General features: G+C 39.2%; 1 protein-coding gene across 8 annotated transcripts in view; it reads left to right on the top strand.

Moving 5' to 3' along the window:
- b3galnt2 (beta-1,3-N-acetylgalactosaminyltransferase 2) overlaps positions 1–21183 on the top strand; it is a 49629-nt gene extending 28446 nt beyond the window's left edge. The window contains exons 4-14 of one of the 8 annotated variants that reach the window (XR_009808103.1): positions 502–701; positions 766–861; positions 940–1047; positions 1114–1192; positions 1570–1753; positions 5212–5337; positions 5464–5623; positions 5687–5743; positions 7877–8015; positions 14852–14937; positions 19886–19931. Coding sequence is in view for 4 of the 8 variants with exons in the window: in XM_061910629.1 (XP_061766613.1) it covers positions 502–701; positions 766–861; positions 940–1047; positions 1114–1192; positions 1570–1753; positions 5212–5337; positions 5464–5623; positions 5687–5743; positions 7877–8014 (1148 nt within the window). In the remaining 4 variants the exon portion in view is untranslated. Of the gene's footprint in view, positions 1–501; positions 702–765; positions 862–939; positions 1048–1113; positions 1193–1569; positions 1754–5211; positions 5338–5463; positions 5624–5686; positions 5744–7876; positions 8016–14851; positions 15207–17556; positions 18129–19885 lie in introns of those variants that run through there. The other 7 variants (XR_009808104.1, XR_009808106.1, XR_009808105.1 and 4 more) reach the window with 7 other exon arrangements.
- The last annotated feature ends 355 nt before the right edge of the window (positions 21184–21538 follow it).

Raw genomic sequence — 21538 nt, 5'->3', positions numbered from 1 at the left:
ACAGTGCACAGCAAACACTCCCTGTGTAAACAGGGCAGTCCTGTGTAAAAACCCTCAAGGTTCTGCCCTGTTGACATTTACGTGTTTTTACAAGGTGTACAATCCTCTTCTGCTGGTTTTTTATGTTTGCATGCGGCACTAAATGCTTGTACTTTTATATGATGTCCTTGACCTTTGATTTGCCTTTCCACAGAAATAAAATTGCCAGATTTTCAATCTTATGTTGTGTGTGTCACGCAAATGAGAATCCATCATGTTTACAAAAATGTCTTATCTCCACTTAAATCAATGTAAGCCGTGTTTATTTGGATAAACAAACCTTAGCCCGCTTGCCAATATTAGTCTTCAGGTTTTAATGGACTGAAATCAAATCAGTCACACTCTTAATTAGGCATTGACTACACTCTTGGACATTTTCTTTTTTACATTGTCAATAATAGAGAACTCAGCCTGAAGGCATTGCAGTAATGCTCATGTACATTTTCTCTGTCCTCTACTCAGTAATAGGGCAGGACGTGGAAAAAGAAATGGTGATGGTGTCCGACCCCGCCATCCTCGTCTCATCTGATGTTTCTACTGTTGCGCTGGATTTTAAGGTTCTCCACCCGGTGGTGATCACCCGGTTGGGGGTGTTTCCCCGATGCACTCAGCCTGAGCTTCAGAGCAACGTGACAGTGAAGCTCCTCCAACTGGATCAGGAGGTAGCAGCTACTTTTGTTGTTCTTATGACAATATGCGATTGTCCAAAATAAAATCTTTTTGCAGGAGTCTGTGATAACCGCTCGCTTCAGCACCATCAACACAGGGACCCTCATGAACGGAATATGGTACAAACCAGTGGAGCAGTTCATCTTGCCCAAGGTATGTCGGGAATGTAACACAAGTTTTTTCAAGTCTGAAGTAATTACCGGTAAACAAAAAAGCCTGTTTGTCATTTAGGGTTTTGAGGGCACACTGGTGTGGGAGAGTTCGGACTCGGACGGACTGACAGTCAACTCCTCTTGTGTGCAACTCAATGATGGCGGAGGCGTCCTAAAGTTCTCCTCTGTATGTGCTCCCATGTGCTGAAAATAAGTCTCATGAGTAAGAACTAACAATGGATTTCATCGATAGATTGCAGAAGGCATACTGCCCCACAGAAGCGCTCTTGGATTTCCTGGTTTGGCTGGAGGATTCACCTTCACCATTTACGGTTGGTGCCAATTCAGAGATGTTTCTCAGCGTAAATATTTCAAAACCTTGTAATGAGTTTGCTTTCTTTACCTGAGGACTTGCCAACTCTCATCTTGTTGTGCTGTATTGATTGCTGTATTATAGATTTCATGCTTGTGTGTTATGTTTTTGTTCACCTGAAAGCAAGTTCCATGTACTTTTGGGAAAACTATATCATATTTGCAGCAAAATACCCTGCAGCAGGACTAATAACACTGTTATATGTTTTTCATCTAGCAGATATTCATTCAGTCTCTCTCTAGTGCCATCATCTAGTTAGAATTAGTGTTTTTTTTATTGCCTCTGACACTTTTTTTGTACTGTGCAACCCAAACCCCTCCCCAACTAATGTGACAGACGGGGACAATCTGTCAGAGCTCCTGCGGGGTCGTCCAGCCAGGATGGCGCGCCATGCCTCGGGGCTGAGGCAGGAGGATGCTGCCTTGCAGCAGGAGAGCCTGAGGCACAGTGACTTGGTGTTTGTGGACGTGGTGGACACCTACAGGAACGTGCCTTCCAAACTGCTTCAGTTCTATAAATGGTACGCCAAGTGCTAATGATTCGGCTTTTCGTCTCTAAATTGGTCGACCCTCTGAGGAAATCAGCGATCCAGAATAAAAATGTGTCATTGCTTAACAAATGTCCTCCTGTAAGAACTCACTTGCAATCAGTGTGACTGTCATCAAGTATCCAGACATATGCTGAACCTTCACATATTTGGGCCTAATCAATCAAAGATCAAAATATGCTGCCAGTATGGAATTTGGGAGCTTTTAATTTGGTCAGCTTGAAGATTACCTGTTTCCAAAATGTATTATATTCTGCAAGAAAGTCATGTACTAAATGAGAAACTACTGTACGTAGCAATGATTTCATTGTATCTAATACAAAACACAGACTGAGCACCCCATTGGAGTGTTTTGATGTCATTGTTGTGCTCCTCATAGCCCCCCTGTTTTTTATTATAGGACCGGGATTGCTATGATATGCTGTCATGTTTTGGCTCTAATTTTCATCTACTATGGTACAGTACCTCTATGCTAGTTCTCTGTTCTGCAAGGTCAGACGAAGACCGAATTGTGCAAAAACTAAGATATATAGGGTTACATTTGAAATTATGATAATCAAATTAATTTGTTACAAATGCCCAAAAATATCAACAGAAAACACATTTTATACAATATATATATAGTTGCAGAAAACAATACGACATTATAAATGATGAATGAAATAGATAAATCAAAATCTAATGTCACTTTTACTTTTATTGGGGAATCTTGTTGGTGATGAGCGGCGAGGGACAAAAGGACGGGAGAGCAACGCAGATGCCACCTTTGTACTCTTTCTTGAACGCCATAGTGTTTGTAACTTTTATCAAAGTTCTGCCATTTGCTACTTTTTTGACCCCATGGGGATTTATTTGGCAGTCATACTAAAAAAAAAGCCCAGAGACTAAGCCAGCAGCACTTGGAATTCATTGTTTGGGGACTTGATTCTGTGGAATGATTCATGGGACAAACGACTAAAGTACTGTAGATTGTTACGCAAAAATTTTATCCAAATGTAAACTACAATGGTAAATTACATTTCTGTTGACAATTGAATCATACGAAAACTGAGGTACATCTGTAATTTAAAGAACAATTTTACAATCAAAAATAGAAGTGATTTGTTCCAGAGTCAAGACAGCCGTCATAATTTTTTGAATAAGAGATCCAATGTTATTGTCTGAACATTTTTCAATATGGTTGATGTTATGACTTAGCCATATTGGAGACTTGTCCAGTGTGTACCCCACCTTCTGCCCGAATGCAGCTGAGATAAGCTCCAGCACCCCCCGCGACCCCAAAAGGGACAAGCGGTAAAAAATGGATGGATGGATATTGTACCATTGTCACATTTGTTGTTTGCCTTCTTTAGTTCTGTGGTTGCAATCAGATTTTATTTCTATCGTGTGCCTTCCATGTGGTTGCGTCTAAAAAGAAACTGTTAACCATTTAGATTATTTCTCAGCTTCCAGGGTTGGCAGAAGTCTAATATAGGGAACTGGTGCCTCACCTTCAAAATTCAGTGAAACTTTTGGAATCGTATTCTTTTTAAAGCAAAACTAAGTAAGACATTTGGGATGTCGACAGCCATTTTCTAACTAAAAGTTCCCCATACATTCTCTACCATCAAGTTTTCATTAGGGCACAGTTGTGCCAGCAAGGTTGATTGCAGAAGGTGCTCCTAAAGTACTTGTCAATTAAATTGTGTCTACTGTAAGACTTTGACATATTTTCTTGTCTTTTTCCCTCTACACCAGGGGTGTCAAACTCAAATACAGAGTGGGCCAAAATTCTAAACTGAACTAAGCCGCGGGCCAAAGTTGAACAACTTAACATTTTAATAGGGACCCAAACAAGTTTTGCATTGAATATTGAACAAGCAAGGCTTATATAACTTTATAGTGACATGCAAAATCGAGTTTTGTTTGTAGCGGGGGTGTATATTGTAGCGTCCCGGAAGAGTTAGTGCTGCAAGGGGTTCTGGGTATTTGTTCTGTTGTGTTACGGTGCGGATGTTCTCCCGAAAGGTGTTTGTCATTCTTGTTTTGTGTGGGTTCACAGTGTGGTGTAACAGTGTTAAAGTTGTTTATACGGCCACCCTCGGCGTGACCTGTATGGCTGTTGACCAAGTATGCCTTGCATTCACTTGCGTGTGTGTAGAAGCCGCATATATTACGAGATTGGGCCGGCACGCTGTTTGTATGGAGGAAAAGCGAACGTGACGACAGGTTGTAGAGCAAGGGTTGGGAACCTTTTTGGCTGAGAGAGCCAAGAAGCGAAATATTTTAAAAGGTATTTCCGTAAGAGCCATATAATTATTTATTTTTTTTTACACTGAACACAACTAATAGTGTATATTTTTAAGTAAAACCAACACTTGTTATTCTCTGTAATAACATTGTTATTCTGAAGCTAACTGTGGAGGGGGTGTGGCCTGCGGGCCTGCAGCGAAGCCGGGAGTGCCAGGACCGGCCTCGAAATCAGCGACAGGTGCGTAGGTGGCCCACCTGGGCCCTGTTATCTAATCACCTGTCGCTATGTTATAAGCAACAGCCAGGAGGAGAGACGGGGTTAGGGCTGGAGCCAGAGTGCGAGCGAGAACGAAAGAGAAAAAGACAATTGCTGGATAGCAACTGAGAGACTTATTGAAAAATAAAACTATATTGTAACCCTGAAACAGGCTCTCATGTCGGTGCTTGGTGGTCTGAAGAAACCCCAGGAGGGCAAGCCCCACACTAATCAATAATAAATAAACAACTTTTTACCATTAACGCAACTTCTTGAACAGGTGCGCTAGAAAACAGATGGATGGATTAAAATGCACGAGAATGTTTTATATTTTGAACGTTACTTTTAACACTGTGACAGCGGAATTATTCATTACTTAGCGTGTTAAGCAATGTCAGCTCGGATTTATCTGAGAGCCAGATGCAGTCATCAAAAGAGACACATCTGGTTCTAGAGCCATAGGTTCCCTACCCCTGTTGTAGAGGATGCTAAAAGCAGTACCTTTAAGGCACCCCCCCAATATTGTTGTCCGGGTGGCAATTCGGGAGAATGGTTGCCCCGGGAGATTTTCGGGGGAGGCACTGAAATTCGGGATTCTCCTGGAAAAATCGGGAGGGTTGGCAAGTATGAGAATTAGCGTTGAATGCGGTGATACAGCGGCACCGCCACTGTATAATATCGGCGGGCCAGCTCTAATGTTAATTTATTATTGCCTCAAGGGCCAAATGAAATTACACGGCGGGCCAATTTTGGCCCGCGGGCCAGAGTTGGACACTGATGCTCGACACCATCTTATTTGGAAACGGTTGGTGTTGCTAGTAACGTTTTGGACTCTTAATGAATGTTGGTGTTGTTTCTGTTGTATTTTATCTCCATTCTTTGTAATAACATCCCAATGAAGTGTATTTACATACATTAATTACAGCAATTCTCCTTATGACAGGTCTGTGGGCAATGCTGACTTTAATCTGCTCTTGAAGACTGACGATGATTGTTACATTGACATGGACTCAGTATTAATGAAGATTGACCAAAAGGGTCTCAAGCGCAGCCATTTTTGGTGGGGAAAGTAAGTACAGTCTGATGGCCCTGAATGTTTTGCATTGTTGCTGTGTTTAGAACCAATGCATAAAAGGTCATCCGACCATGAGATGTGGTGACATTGTGCTCATTAAAACACGCCCCCCTGACCCAGTTTCAGGCAGAGCTGGGCAGTGGATCGCATTGGGAAGTGGCAGGAGCTGGAGTACGCTAGTCCCGCCTACCCGGCCTTTGCATGTGGCTCTGGCTATGTGGTGTCCCATGACCTGGTTCAGTGGCTTGCCAGTAACGCAGAGAGTCTAAAGGCCTACCAGGTAGGTAGCCTGTTAAACGCCAATTGCCACATTAAAGGTGAGTTCACAAATGTGTCATCACAGGGAGAAGACGTAAGCATGGGCATATGGATGGCAGCTGTTGGACCACAGAAGTATCAGGTACTATATGTTCCTAGATGACCTTTAACTTTTAAACCAGTAAAGGGTTTCGTAAAGGTTGCCAAAATTATAATAAACATGGGCCATTTCCGTAAATTGGTGTCAGTTGAATAATTACATAGTTTTTTATCATAGAATTAGCAAAAACAGGAAAAATAGCCACGCAGCATCTATACTAACCGAATAACATCCATCCCATCCATTTTCTACGGATTGACCCCTTTTGGGGTCGCGGGGGTCGCTGGCGCCTATCTCAGCTACAAATAATATATTTAAATAACAGGATTCTGCTGAGATTTTAACCCTGGTGGTAGTTAATCAACTCCAAGCAGCAAGATACGAAAAAAGGGAGCCATGCAAAGCAAAATAAATATGGCACTAAGAAAACAACAGGAAGCAAAGAAAACAAAACAATTTGGCATTCTGTGGCAAGTAGTATACCGAGCCAGCAGGAAATAATGTGAACATGTCACATATCGTAACGGGAAACACAATGAGCTGTGCCATCTTCAAGATTATGCTCAGACTTTAAAGGGCTACAGTCGCCTCTCGTTTATTGTGGCCAGTTTGTTCAAGGGCTGACTGCAGTAAACACATTTTTGCAAAGTAAGATTATTAATGAAGCAAATATTTTCATAGTTCGAGCATCAAAAACGTGTTTACGACCCTCAAAATAGGTATTTTACATCATCAGAATCCTGGATATATGAAGTAACATCCATATAGTAACCTTCAAACTTGTTTTACCAATGCTGTATAGTAGTTTCGCTATGTTGTAACTGGGCTTCAATGTGCTGAAACTGAAGGCGTGTGTTGTTCTGCAAAAACCTGGTCAAATTGACAGTCGCAGCCTAGAGAACCGCCGACATTAACTGCGTCGTCAGCACTGTTATTGATTTCAAAGATGAAGTGCATCAACAAAGTTTTGCCTTGCATAGTAATGTCGAGAACCTTAGCAGTTACCTTTTAGCGGTGCATCGAGTCCTTCATTGGTCCTGCTGTTGTCTTTTGACATCGCTCATGTCAGGCTCACAAATTAGGAAACGTGTTATTGGCAAGGCAGGAATCAAAGAATTAAGTACTTAAACCATTCCATACTCTACGCTTAACATAAAAGTAAACATGGCACTGGAAACTGCTCTTTGTTTGAAATGTTGGCTATCATTCACAATCCCTTTGTAAGACAACAACACGTGTTTTTCTTTTTTAAGCACTCTAAAATGTTAGCAAAAGTTAGCCAGCAACAGTGCCAACGGGAGTCCTCTATTTCGCCTAAAAAAGCATCCCAAAACCTCCAAGGTTCAATATACATGCTGAAAATAAACATGTAATAATGTATTTCCATAGACTCCTCACGTTTGCTTTTTCCTTCACTGAGTACAAATAACGGCAGACAACAACATAAGAGACAACAAACATAATAAAACAAACACTTATTGTATACAATGCCTGCTCTCACTGGGATGACGACTGATGGGATGTTCATATCTTCCCGTTTAGATTAAGAATCGATCATAATCCCTCGACATAGTATTGTTAGCACCTATTATAACAATATCGCCAATATTCAGTTATTATTCAAGTCACAAAATGTAAATGGAAAATGACAGTTTTTGGATGTTTTTTAGTGGGTTTTACGGGTGCAATAGACACACTGACATCATGACTCTTGTAAGCACAGTTGTTAGCTTACTTTGCTTGTGTTTATTGATGAGTTAGAATTATTTAAAAAAGAATGTGTTCTTGTCTTACATAAGGATTGTGAATGACAGGCAAAATAAAATTAAAAAAAGGTGCAATTCCTCTAACAGTTCCACTTTTGACAGTCTTTTTTCGATTGCCACACAATCATCATCAGTTTGGCATTGAGTTTTTGCATTACACACCAGAAAATATTCCATGATGTGCTCCAAACAGCCCAGAAACAAAATTTCATGGAAATGTCTTTTGAGTAATTCAGCTACCAGGAAAACTAACTACAATGAAAACATGCACACAACATGGTCTGGTGCCACCGTTGCCTGTCATTGTGTCGTTTGATCTCTACAACATGGAGGCTTGTTTGCAGTAAATTCAGTGAGCATAGTAAAAAGTTGGAGAAGGACTTTTAACACAACCTCCTTTCCTGGCAAGGACCCCAGCTGGCTGTGTGAAAAAGAATGCTTCCTGGACATGCTGTCATCCCCACAACACACAGCAGAGGAGCTGCGTGTCCTGTGGGACAGGAGGAGGGCGTGTGGGGACCCTTGTGGGTGTCCTTGGGGAGGCTAAGGTCTGGATTACACTCAACATGCAGCACTGCGTAAAAACAAGCTTTTGACTTCATGGCTTCTGTGATTTTTTTTTTTTTTGTGCCTCAAGTTGACATTCTCACTGGTTTTGTTGTTTAAAGGGGACCTGTAATGATTCTATCTACATTCAACACACTTTTTTGTGGTCTACAAAATCCATCCATCCAACCATTTTCTACCGCTTATTCCCTTTGGGGTCGCTGTGCCTATCTCAGCTACAATCGGGCGGAAGGGGGGTACACCCTGGACAAGTCGCCACCTAATCGCATTGTCTACAAAATATGTATTGCATATGCTTTGGTGTCCATTTTGCTCCACTGTCACATTTTTGACCCGTTTTCTGAATTTGTCTGTAAATGGTTGTTGCACAAATGAAACCCTTCATGCGCCACCCTCTTCAATAGTATTTATCATTTCTATGTGTGATTTTAAATATATATCTCGAAGACAAACATCACTGCTATTCTTTTTTGTTACGGTTGATAATAAACTTCATAAACAGTGTATATAGATTGGTATACCATGTGTGGTGCACAATGTTGCATAAAATAAGCTGCATTTACCAGCATTTATGTCACTGCATGTCGCACGTCGATTTTATTGTGCGCATGCCACAATTAAATTTAAATAATACTTTATCCTACCTTCTTGCTTGTGTACCCTCAAACCAGTAATCTCGCAATGGTGCCATTTTTTTAACATAATTTTGCGGTTAATCCCACTTCGTACTCACTGGTCCATGTTGACAAAAGAATCCCGTGTAAAATGTCATGGACAAACGCTGGAGGCTTCTAGCAGCTACCAACAATCTTGGCACAAGAGAACAGAGCAGAGAGGAGGGCCCTGGCAGGGAGCTTGTACCTGTCCTAGAATTGCTCACCTTAGTACTTCCACCACACTGTGACATCACTGTGTCCAATCTTAAAAAACACAAAACACAGTGTTGAGAGGCAACGAAAACTACATGCAAGCTCAGGCCCAAATGTATCAGGGTATCCGTGGGGTCTTAAAAAGTCTAAATTCTTATGTGCGCGCGCAGCTGTGATAGCATAGCAGCGGAGAAAACTTTAAACAGAACCAAATTACAGTACTTGCATGCATGGGTAAGTACAAGTTTGATGATTAGTGGCTTCAGGACGAACAGTTCAGTGCATGGTTGAAGCCGGTGGAGGGAAACCCATATGAAGCACACTGCAGTTTGTGCAAGAAAAATTTAAAACTTGGAACGTTGGGCATCAAGGCATTGAAATCCCATTGCAAATCGGAAAAGCACAAGGCGGTCATAAAATGGCGGCAGCAAACGCCGTCAATCAGCCACTATTACTCCACATCGAGAGCCAGAGCATCGAGGTCTGCTGCAACTCCAAATAACCTCCGGACAGCGTTTGGGTGTACGTCGACACTAAAAGCGGAAGTGATATGGACTTTTCACATGGTAACTAAGCACCAGTCATATACTTGTAATGAGAACATTGATTACCTGTTCTAGATTATGTTCCCGGATTCAGAGATAGCAAAAACATTTCAGTGTGGAAAAGACAGAACGGCGTACATAGCGCAATTTGGATTAGCTGATTACAGCAAGAGAGACCTCATCTCCAAAGTTAAGGGCCCGTTCTTGCTGATGTTCGACGAGAGCCTGAATCATCTGATATCATTCTCCAACAATTTGAGATCTTCCTTTCCCTTGAGAGCAGAAGTGAAGAGTTCCCCTCATTCCAACCCATGGCTAGGCTAGACACCTTCTTGTGCGGTTTCTTTCAAAGGCCCTATCCGGAACTTTGGACATTTTGCCAGAAGCTGCTAATTTTGTTCCATAGACAGACCACTGTGGAAAGAGATTTTTCTGTTAACAAGCAAGTTGAAACGTGTAACATGCAGTAGGACACTGTTGTTGCGCACAGGCTTGTGTGTGATTATGTCACTCAACATGGCAGGGTGACCAAGATTCCCATCACGAAACAGCTCTTAACTTCTGCGGCATCAGCCAGGTCCAAGTACTATGTCGGCCTTGATCAAGACAGAATGAAAAAGGAGTCTGATGAATAGGGAAAGAAGAGAAAGGCTTTAGAGGATCACCTGGAAGAACTAAAAAATAAAAGGAAAACTGTCCAAGAGGTTTCTGAAAGTCTGTCCAGAGATGCAGACAGGCTTGCAGAAGAGGTGAAGGGCAAGGTGGGCACTCAGATGGCCCAGCTCATCACAAAGTCAAATGCTCTGAGGAGGAGCTACAAGGAAAAATTAGCAGAGCTCAAGAATATTGTTGAGGAGATTGCAGCCACGGTCCAGATAGTTCTTGTGTGCATGCACGCACACACACACACACACACGCACACACCCACACACACACACACACACACACACACACACACACACACTCAATAGCTGTAGAATTTACCAATATAATTTGGCATTTTTTTTTATTCTGATTTACGGTGGCAAAGGGGTTAGTGCGTCTGCCTCACATTACGAAGGTCCTGGGTTCGATCTGCGCTCGGGATCTTTCTGTGTGGAGTTTGCATGTTCTCCACGTGACTGCACGGGTACTCCGGCTTCCTCCCACCTCCAAAGACATGCACCTGGGGATAGGTTGATTGGCAACACTAAATTGGCCCTAGTGTGTGAATGTGAGTGTGAATGTTGTCTGTCTCTTTGTTTTGGCCCTGTGATGAGGTGGCGACTTGTCCAGGGTATATACCGCCTTCCGCCCGAATGCAGCTGAGATAGGCTCCAGCACGCCCGCGACCCCAAACGGGACAAGGGGTAGAAAATGGATGGATGAATGGACTTCTAAACAAATCTTGGTTCACAACGGAGTGGTTTCTGGTGTTTTTAGTTAGGTTAAGCGTTTTGTATTTCAACGTAAAAGAGCTGTGAATAAATTGATACACTTTGCAAGTAATTCCGGACCTCCGATTTTCCTTCATCTTTTGTACATTTTTGCCTTTATCTATGTCAAATGGGTTCTAAATTGTATTCATTATGGTCTTAAATAAGTCTTCAATATGGCCTGTTAAAACCTGCAGAGATCCTGTATAAGAACTTTATGATTAAATGCTTTGGAATTGTTTACCATCAGTATCCTACATTGTAACAACATTAACTAGTCAGAAAAGAGGAAAATCATCATAGGTCCCCTTTAAGACCTCACAATTAGTTAGAATAGTACGTTTTAAGCTGTACCATAATTTTTTTATTTGTTTTACAAATATACTTTGTATAATGCTCAGTTATATCCTTTTTAATGAGTAATTTTTGGTATTCTGATACTTGACAGATATAAACTTGGTTTGTTTGCTCCTTTTCCTGCTCTCGAAATTTCTCATTAACCTCATTTCCACCAATTTGTCCAGTTTGGTTTAGTGTGCCTTTTAGTGTGCCATTGTAAAGAGTTCCAACAAATCTGACCTGATTGGTTACACTGTGTGTACCTCGTTGTTGGGGTCAGTTGCAGTGATTTGTTTGTTGAGGGAGGAGCCACATACACTGTGGTCCTTTGACTATCAAAAAAAAAAGTCAGTACTGTAAATCTCAAAAAATGGTCGGCCGTCTGCAAAAAACAAGAAAATGTGTGCGTAATTGATACTCCCATAACCATTTTTTTGGGGACAAATTGATTGCTCTTAATCTTCCAAACCACCCTACTGGCTTGAAGTTGATGTTCTCCTCGAATCTTTGATCGACATTTGCATTAAAAAAGGTTGAAATTAAAAAATGCGATTAATCTTCTGAAGTCTAATCTAATTCTCAAGCAGCAGACACCAACAAGCTAAATGCACACTCTTAAGTTTAACATTTATTTAAGTAAACATAATACAATGTTTAGATACTCACCACTTATGGAAAGACAAGGATGATGGATTGAACTGAAGGGATCAGAGTCAGAGTCAAGCCTGTTAAACGTGCTTACGTTTGTTGTGGGGGTCCCTCCAGCTCTCTGAAGTGGGGAGTGGTGTAGAAGGTGTTTCTACATGATTCACACCTTTTGACTGCTCTAGTGACAACTTATATATATATATATATATATATATATATATATGAAATATATTAACTTCTGCTATTATAAAGAATGTAGAAGCTGTAAAAAAAACTAATATTATGATTTGTTATCACGTATTTTAAACATGTAAAACCTTGAGACAATGAGACATGTTTTCTGTGGGAAAAACTGCCTCTCTTTTCAGGAAAAAAAAAAACTGTCAAACATTTTTTTAAATAACTTTTTGACCAGAATTTGGTGACATTTTTATGGTTGCAAATGCAAAATCAAAGATGTATTATTTTGTTTTTTTTTTGTTTCAAAAATAATTTAAAGTACTGTAGCTAACGGTAAATATTTAAATCTGTTTTATATTAAAAGGGAACTTCAATTTTTGGGAATTTTGCCCATCGATCACAATTATTATGAGAGACATGACGATTGTTTTTTTGTCCAGGGTGTACCCCACCTTCCGCCCGATTGTAGCTGAGATAGGCGTCAGCGCCCCCCGCTACCCCAAAAGGGAATAAGCGGTAGAAAATGGATGGATGGATGCATTCTAAGTATGAAATAAATGCGATAACATGTGCATTTACAATAGAGCCTATGGGAGCCACTCAATTATGGTTATAATTCCCTTTAAAACATCTAAACACCTCCATTAAAGTTTTATATACATGATGTAAATATATGTGTAATGTAGTATCGGGCACATTTATAATATTTATTATTTACGTATTTTGACCATTTTAAGCCTCTGTGGCACATTCATTTTAAAGCACGCATCACATTTGCTTTTTTTTTTTTTCATCACCGATTATTACTCACTGCAGACTTCATGAAAGCCAACAAACATAATAAAACATGACTTACTGTGCAAGGTCTGCTAAAATGCCGACAGCTAGGATGTTCATATATTCCCATTTAAATGAAGACTAACTCACAATCCACGCGAAGAAACAAGGTGCTCTGTGTCGTTCTCGCCATGTCGGATCCTAAATGGCTGTTAAAGTGTACCAACTTGTCTGGTTACATCCTCGGACATCTACTTTCCAGATGATTTATGATCAATAATACATTTCCAGGGAGCAAGGAAGCGAGGAAACACCTCGCTAGTCGATTATGTCGTAATTGTACGCAAGCTTGTTATCACAGCGCCGCTATAAATAGTTTGCCTGCGTTAGTTCTTGTAATAACAATATCACTAATACTTGGTTAATATTCAAGTCACAAAATAAAAAAGGAGTATTGTTGCCGCTTTTTGGATGGTTATTTATTGGATTTTATAGGCGGCGTAGATGACCTTCTATTGGTTTTGCTGTAAGAGGACTTTTATTTACGTTTGTTTATTATCTAGAATGCATTTTTTTTTTTTTTTAAAAGATCCGTCGTGTCTTTCATAATGATTGTGAACGATAGGCAACATTTCAAAAAAAGTGCAGTTCCCCTTTAACAGATAATGTCAGGACACTGGGGTCATGTTTACTTTGTTGAAAGAATTCCATGTCTGCTGGTATGGGGATACAGTATAGTGGAAGCACAATGATCAGGTTGATCAATCCAGTTCATACGGTTGCTAACTGAACTGTACCACTCGGTGGAAACGTGGTTATTGACGGAGATATGACTAGCTTTTCGGCACACCTAGTTTGTACTGTAAGGTGTCATTGTGCAAAGTAGCGATTTGGCCTTACTGTATTTGTAATAGCAGCCTAGATCCCACGTGGACTAATCATTGTACTATTTACAACACAGACTTAGTGCAGGTCATAAAGAAAGCTCAAAAAGATAAAAGGTATTTTTGTTAATTTTATTTTATTTTCAGATGCATTGAGATGTTTGTGTTGGCTGGAACAGTGGGGCAAAAAAGTATTTAGTCAGCCACCGATTGTGCAAGTTCTCCCACTTAAAATGATGACAGAGGTCTGTAATTTTCATCATAGGTACACTTCAACTGTGAGAGACAGAATGTGAAAAATAAATCCAGAAATTCACATTGAAAGAATTTATTTGTAAATTATGGTGGAAAATAAGAATTTGGTCAACCATTCAAAGCTCTCACTGATGGAAGGAGGTTTTGGCTCAAAATCTCACGATACATGGCCCCATTCATTCTTTCGTTAACACGTATCAATCGTTCTGTCCCCTTAGCAGAAAAACAGCCCCAAAGCATGATGTTTCCACCCCCATGCTTCACAGTAGGTGTGGTGTTCTTGGGATGCAACTCAGTATTCTTCTTCCTCCAAACACGACGAGTTGAGTTTAATCCAAAAAGTTCTATTTTGGTTTCATCTGACCACATGACATTCTCCCAATACTCTGCTGTATCATCCATGTATCCATTTTGGTGTCAACTCAACTTGTCGTGTTTGGAGGAAATACTTATTTTCCACCATAATTTACAAATAAATTCTTTAAAATTCCTACAATGTGAATTTCTGGATTTATTTTTCACCTTCTGTCTCTCACAGTTGAAGTGTACCTATGATGAAAATTACAGACCTCTGTCATCATTTTAAGTGGGAGAACTTGCACAATCGGTGGTTGACTAAATAATTTTTTGCCCCACTGTATATGAATTTCCAACTCCAATGTCGACTCAACACGTGAAGAAACCGTCAGCAGACACATTTTTCTGCGACTGAAATCTGTTTTAACACCCTAAACGGAATATTAAGTCCTTCACAATGCTAGCGGTAGTTGTTTTTCTGAAACTTGAATTCAAAGGTGAACCTGTAAAAGGTTTTTGGACCAGATAAACCGGCGGCAGCCTTTTTATCAATGATCAAGAATGACTATGCTTAACATTTTTGATGAGGTTTCTGTGTTTTGTTTTAGAAATCCACCGGTGCAATTAGGCCAACATTTTAAACACGTGCTGTGGTTGGTCCCTTGGAGAACACCCCCTTCTTCCTTTGAGAGCTGTAAGAAAACAAAGTCACATCTGCATGCGTTCTGCTCTCCTACTTAAAAACACACTTCACACCACCACTACCTTCTGTAGTCATTATTTTCCACTGATTTGTGTTCTTGGTGAAGTGAGGGCAAAAAACAAGGAAATAATACGCAGATTAAATCTCTCCTTTGTACTTGACTGCTTTTTAAGGAGACAACATTATTTAACTTGTCAAAATGCCATTGAACATTGTGGTTCGGGTGGGGGGTTGTTTGCTGATATAAAAGGTTTAAATTACCAACAGTGTCCTTACTTTGTGTCCCTGTTAAGAATACTATATCTATTCATATGTCGGATTTGGCTACGATCTCACCTTCCATCTTATGGAAGATATTCTTGCATTCAGTGTTATTTACTGTGCCATGAACTGATTTATTTACAGGGCAAGAGAGGCTCTGGTACAGACGAGAGTTAAAGTGTGTGAAATAATGTGTCAAAGAGGAACGTTGTGCAGCAATCTTGTTGTACTCACAGATCAATTATTGTGAGCCTCAACTTGCCCATGAAGCTGATTGATTGATTGATTGATTGATTGATTGATTGATTGATACTTTTATTAGTAGATTGCACAGTTCAGTACATATTCCGTACAATTGACCACTAAATGGTAACACCCGAATAATTTTTTTAACTTGTTTAAGTCGGGGTCCACATTAATCAATTCATGGTAATGAATGATTGAGACATTATGACAAACTAAAATAATTCATCACAATGCAACAGGACAGAAACATATTGCATATTAGACGAAACTACTCTTTATTTAATTGATAATTCTAATTAGCATAGTCATAATTCTTTTCTTTTCAGGGATTTACCGCTGCCTATCTTTTATATCTGTCTGCTAGCTTCACATTTCAACTGTTAAATGTGCTTTGCTTATTAATCCATTCAAATTAATCACTTGTAACTACTGCATTGTTAACATTTTGGAAAGTTATTTTAATCATTCATCCATCTTTGTTAAATATGTATAATCTGTACTGTTAAACTGGTCACAAAAAATGGTTGATGGTTGATTGTATGACCGAAATAACCTTATTTCATTCATTCATTCATTCATCTTTATCTTATTCTAGTTTGCTTGTTTTAATTGCTGCAGAAATCGGGATTGTTATTTAAATATTTCTGTGCTAACATTTATTTCATGGTTTGAGTATAATGTTTAATAATTAGCCAACTAATTTTATTAAAAACCAAATAATATGTCGCCTAGTTTTTGTTTTGTGTTTTCCAATGCATCTCTATACTGTTTGACCTACTGAAAAAAGTCAAGCCTATTTGCATAAATAGGATATGATATACTTTTATTGATCGCACAATGGGGGAAATGACTTTTCCATGATCAAATTAAAGAAATAATCTGTTTTAATGTCAAACCTCCACCATTCTAAAACCAAAGCTGTGCAGGCAATTTATAAGAATTGGATTGAGAATCAAGTGTAAAGTTTTTAATTTTTTTATTTTTTTAACCAAATCATTGTTTTAAAATATTTTGTTTGGTTATTATTTCCCCCCCCCAACACATTACCTTTCTTTTCACCGCGTATTAAATAACCCCAATTTATTCACAAATTGTATTTCTGTCAAAATGTTGACATTCGTATCCATGTATGTATTTTTCCGTCACTTTTTAAAAAATTGCAGCTGTTTCTCCAACTTTGAAGAAACATTGTTTAGGTCCCAACAACTACAATAACCTTTGTCCTATTTCCAATTGACCTTTTAACAACCTGTGTCCTATTTCCAATTGACCTTTCAACTCAAAACTCCCTCTACGAACCTTTCCTGTTTGGTTTTCACCTTTGTCACAGTACAAAAACTGCCCTATTAAAACTCCTGGACAACCTCCTCACTGCAGCTGATTCTGGACCTCTCTCAATCTTTGTCCTTCTGGACCTGAGTGCAGCCTTGGACACCATCCAATACACTAATACTAAATACACTCTCATCCATTGGCATCATCAACACCCCCCAGGACTGTTTTCACTCTTACATCAACAGTCCGGACACAGTTTAAACAGCTCAAATCCTTTAAGTATGATCATTCCGCAGTCATAACCGGTGTTACCCAGAGATCTGTCTTGAGTGCCTTTTATCATTCACCATTTCCCCCTTGGTTTATCATTCACCATTTCCCCCTTGGCCATATCTTCCGAAAATGTAACTTTCACTTTAACTGCTACACTGATAACACCCAGCTGCAACTCTCCACCAAGCCTAACGCCACACTTCCACCTGCCTCCCTCACCTCCTGCGTATTTGAAATAAAAAATCCTGGTTCACCTCAAACTTCCTTAAAGGAAACTGCGACAAACCCGGGGATAATTTTAATAGTACAAAATCCTCACTTTCCAAAGGTAACCATTTCTTCTCAAGCATTGACAACTCCCCAGTTTCATTTTGAACAGCACACTGTCATTCCGACCTCACATCAATAACATCACTTGCTCTGCTTACTTCCAGCTCCGTAATATTAACGGGCTGCGCCCCTCTCTTACTGTCCATGCTGCCTCAGTCCTTGTTTAGTATGGTAACCTCTCGCATCGATTATTGCAACAACTCCCTTCTTTTTGGCCTCCCCCAGAAGTCCCTCAGCAAGGTCCAACGAGTCTATAACTCTGCAAAATCCCTTCATGTCATCACTTCACGCCCATCCTGCACAAACTACTCGCTCCCGATCAGGCAAATAGCAGACGATGGCATGGAACACTGCAGAGGCCACCACAGTGTATATGTTTCTTTTACTTTTTATTCATAGCTGTATGTAGAAGTGGCTGGTTGTATCAACTCCGCTGCTTTAATGTCTTTCATGTCTTTTGTTGTCTTTGATGTTTGATGTTTTCCTCTTACACACCTGTAAGAGGGATGTGTACTATGGCTATGAGTTGTTTTTTTTCCTTAGCCTCAGTCTGGACCCCCTCTCCAGAGGCCCAGGGTTAGACCGATTTTTTCATTTAATTTTATTTTAATCTTTTATTTTTTTCTCCCATTCCCCCCACACTTGTTTACCTGTTTCTCACCTTTTTTGTAAGGGGCGCCGGAAGTCGGCAGACCCGTCAGCGATCCTGTTCTGTCTCCCTGTAATGTTTGTCTGATCTTGAATGGGATTGTGCTGAAAATGTAAATTTTCCTGAATGAATAAATAAAGTACTATCTATCTATCTATCTATCTTGTAAGTGTCAACATATAGAAGCTAGGAAGGGTATCGATTATCAGTATTGGAGAAGAAGAGTTGCAATTAAGAAAACTCTGCTTCTCCCTATTCCTTTTCAGACTTGTCATATTGTGTAAATATAACCACGGGTTAATATTTATGTAACTTGTTGCATGTCCAAAACAAAGTATAGCATACTACGCATAGGATGGCTGTTTTATTGAAAGTTATGCATTTTGTCTGTTGCAGACATGTTTAACAAGTTATATTAAGCAACACCATGTGGTTACATTTGCAAGATTATTTATGTATTTAATATTTGTTTACCTACTATGGTATATTGTTTATTTATTCACTGTTAGGTTACAGAAAACAACGAAATGGGATAAAATTGCTATGGTATGAAAAGGGGTTGGATTAAATTAGCTCAGCTTCTTCGTACTCCTTTTCGGACGTGCCGTCATGAAGCAATTGGAAATGTTTGCTGCATTACATTGTATCGTATACATGTTTGAAATAAACTGAAACTGAACTGAAAAATACAACCTATCCACAGAAGGAAGAAGCAAAGCCTAATCCTACTCTTTCTCCATGTCTTTTACTGATAAGAATTTAAGGTCACTTCCTGTTTGGGGAAAAAAGATTACCGTATTTTTCGGAGTATAAGTCGCTCCAGAGTATAAGTCGCACCTGCCGAGAATGCATAATAAAGAAGGAAAAAAACCTATATAAGTCGCACTGGAGTATAAGTCGCATTTTTTGGGGAAATTTATTTGATAAAACCCAACACCAAGAATAGACATTTGACAGGCAATTTAAAATAAATAAAGAAAAGTGAAAAACAGGCTGAATAAGTGTACGTTATATGACGCATAAATAACCAACTAAGAAGGTGCCTGGTATTTTAACGTAACATATTATGGTAAGAGTCATTCAAATAAATATAACATATAGAACATGCTATACCTTTACCAATCTGTCACTCCTAATTGCTAGATCCGATGAAATCTTATACGTCTAGTCTCTTACGTGAATGAGCTAAATAATATCATTTGATATTTTACGGTAATGTGTTAATAATTTCACACATAAGTCGCTCCTGAGTATAAGTCGCACCCCCGGCCTAATTATGAAAAAAAAACTGTGACTTATAGTCCGAAAAATACGGTACACATTAATATACGTACTGTTGTGAAAATATTAACTGTACATAATGATCTATGATATACGACACCGGTGATTAGTGATGGTCACTGAATGTTATGTATTACTTAATATTGTCATAATGGTTACTACTGCTAAGTTGTTATTTTTCATTCAGCCGCAGCAGAGTTGTGCATTGTACTTCTTGGTGGTTGAGATCATGTCATCTTCAATTTGTGCAGTTGCTTGATGTCTTTTACAAGTATTTGATTTCTTCCTGTCCTCCATGAATGGAAAAACAAGTGTAAAACCAACCAGGCCATAACGTCAATATGCTCAATGTTTACCAAAAGTATTTGGACTGCTTTGAACAGGAGATTTCTTACTTGTTTCATTTTCTGTAATTCATCCATGTGTGACCTCATGCATGACGTCGACTGCAGAAGCTTTTGATTTAAGGTCTTCTTTGTTAGCAGTCTTTTACATGCTAATTATTAGAGGCAGCGTGTCAAAAAAAGGTTTATTCAGCTCTTAGAAAGAGGAGTTTACAGTCTGCTGAGCGGCCTGTATTTGCATCCTCCTCTTAACAACTTTTGTTTTGTACTCTGCATGCAGAATGTTCCGCACTGCTGTCAATCATCTCCACCCCACCCTCATCCGTCCATCCATGTGTGGTGCTCTCAGGGAGAAGGAGGAGAAAATAATTTATTCATGACACCCGGCAAGCAAAAGCAGCATTTTTGACTGTTTATGACTCGCAGGAATGAGAAGATAATATTAGACACACAATCGTTACACTTTCATTCCCACTCAGAGGATCCTCTCCATGCTGTCTGCAGCAGTTGCAGATGAAATAGTCCAGTGGTTCTCAAACTTTTTTTCCCCAAGTACCGCCTTTTATTGATTGATTGATTGATTGATTGATTGTGACTTTTATTAGTAGATTGCACAGTACAGTACATATACCTTACAATAGACCACTAAGTGGTAATACCAAATACGTTTTTTAACTTGTTTAAGTTGGGGTCCACGTTAATCAATTCATTGTACAAATATATACTATCAGCATAATACAGTCATCACACAAGTTAATCATCAGAGTATATACTTTGAATTATTTACATTATTTACAATCGGAGGGTGGGATGTGGAGTAGGTGGGGGTGGTTAGGTTTGGTTGAAAGTTGGTGAAAGACTAGCGTGTAGTTTAATTCTATTTTTGAAAAACATCTATACATACCATAAACCTTCATATCTGTATTCTCAGATGTTGCTTGCCAGTGACAGTCACAACTACGGTGCCAGGCTAGCCCTAAGAGGTGCTCTCACCCGTCTTAAACCCAAAGGTGATGTTTTGAAAAAGACTGTAATGTATCGGGCAATCACTTACTGGAATCGACTTCCACAATATCTGCTATCAATCACCAGCATAGTGGGCTTTAAGAATAGACTAAAAGGAGAAGTATTGCGTAAAGAGATTATTCTAGATTGTACCTAATGTCATGACTGTTTTTATTGACTATTGAGTATTTTATTGATTATGGGATAAGCATCAGGAAATGGATGGATGATACCTTTTCGTCACTTATTGTTTGTCTTTGGTACACTAATGTGTATATTTTAGGCCATTGGTTCTTTGTTTTATTTTTGCAAAAATGTATACAGTATATCTATTTTTATATTGCTATTTTTATCTTTGGTATGAAAATTATTATGCAACAAAAGTTATTAGTATTTTTTGGTTCTTTGTTGTTGCTATTTTTGTATTATGACAATTTATTATTGGATCATGTTGTACTGCATTTTAATCTTTTGTTTTGTGGTTGTGTGATGTTTTTTGCCTGGACCCCAGGAAGAATAGTCTCCACTGCGGTGTAGACTAATGGGGATCCTTAATAAACTAAACTAAACTAAGCTATCAGTATACTTCAGTCATCAACAATTATATCATCTGAGAAATGGACATTGAAACGGTATGGGTCTGACTTTGTAGGATGTGTACAGCAAGCAGTGAACATAGTGAGCTCAGAAATCCTCTGAAAAAATTTGGCTCGACAAGTACCACCTCAATGACCCACATTAAAATGCACTGGTGTAGTAGGCTTAAATATTCATTAAAAACGAAGCAGCTGTTTTATTCAACAGGTATATTGAATATGGTTGTTGGCTATGTCAGATTACACACAGTTTGAATATAGGAAAAATAAAACACTGTGCTTTAAAGGGGAACATTATCACCAGACCTATGTAAGCGTCAATATATACTTTG

Source organism: Nerophis ophidion, linkage group LG09 (assembly GCF_033978795.1).
Source record: "Nerophis ophidion isolate RoL-2023_Sa linkage group LG09, RoL_Noph_v1.0, whole genome shotgun sequence".
NCBI classification, from domain to species: Eukaryota; Metazoa; Chordata; class Actinopteri; order Syngnathiformes; family Syngnathidae; genus Nerophis; species Nerophis ophidion.
The sequence above is the reverse complement of the archived record's forward strand: the minus strand, read 5'-3'. Positions and strand labels throughout refer to the sequence as shown.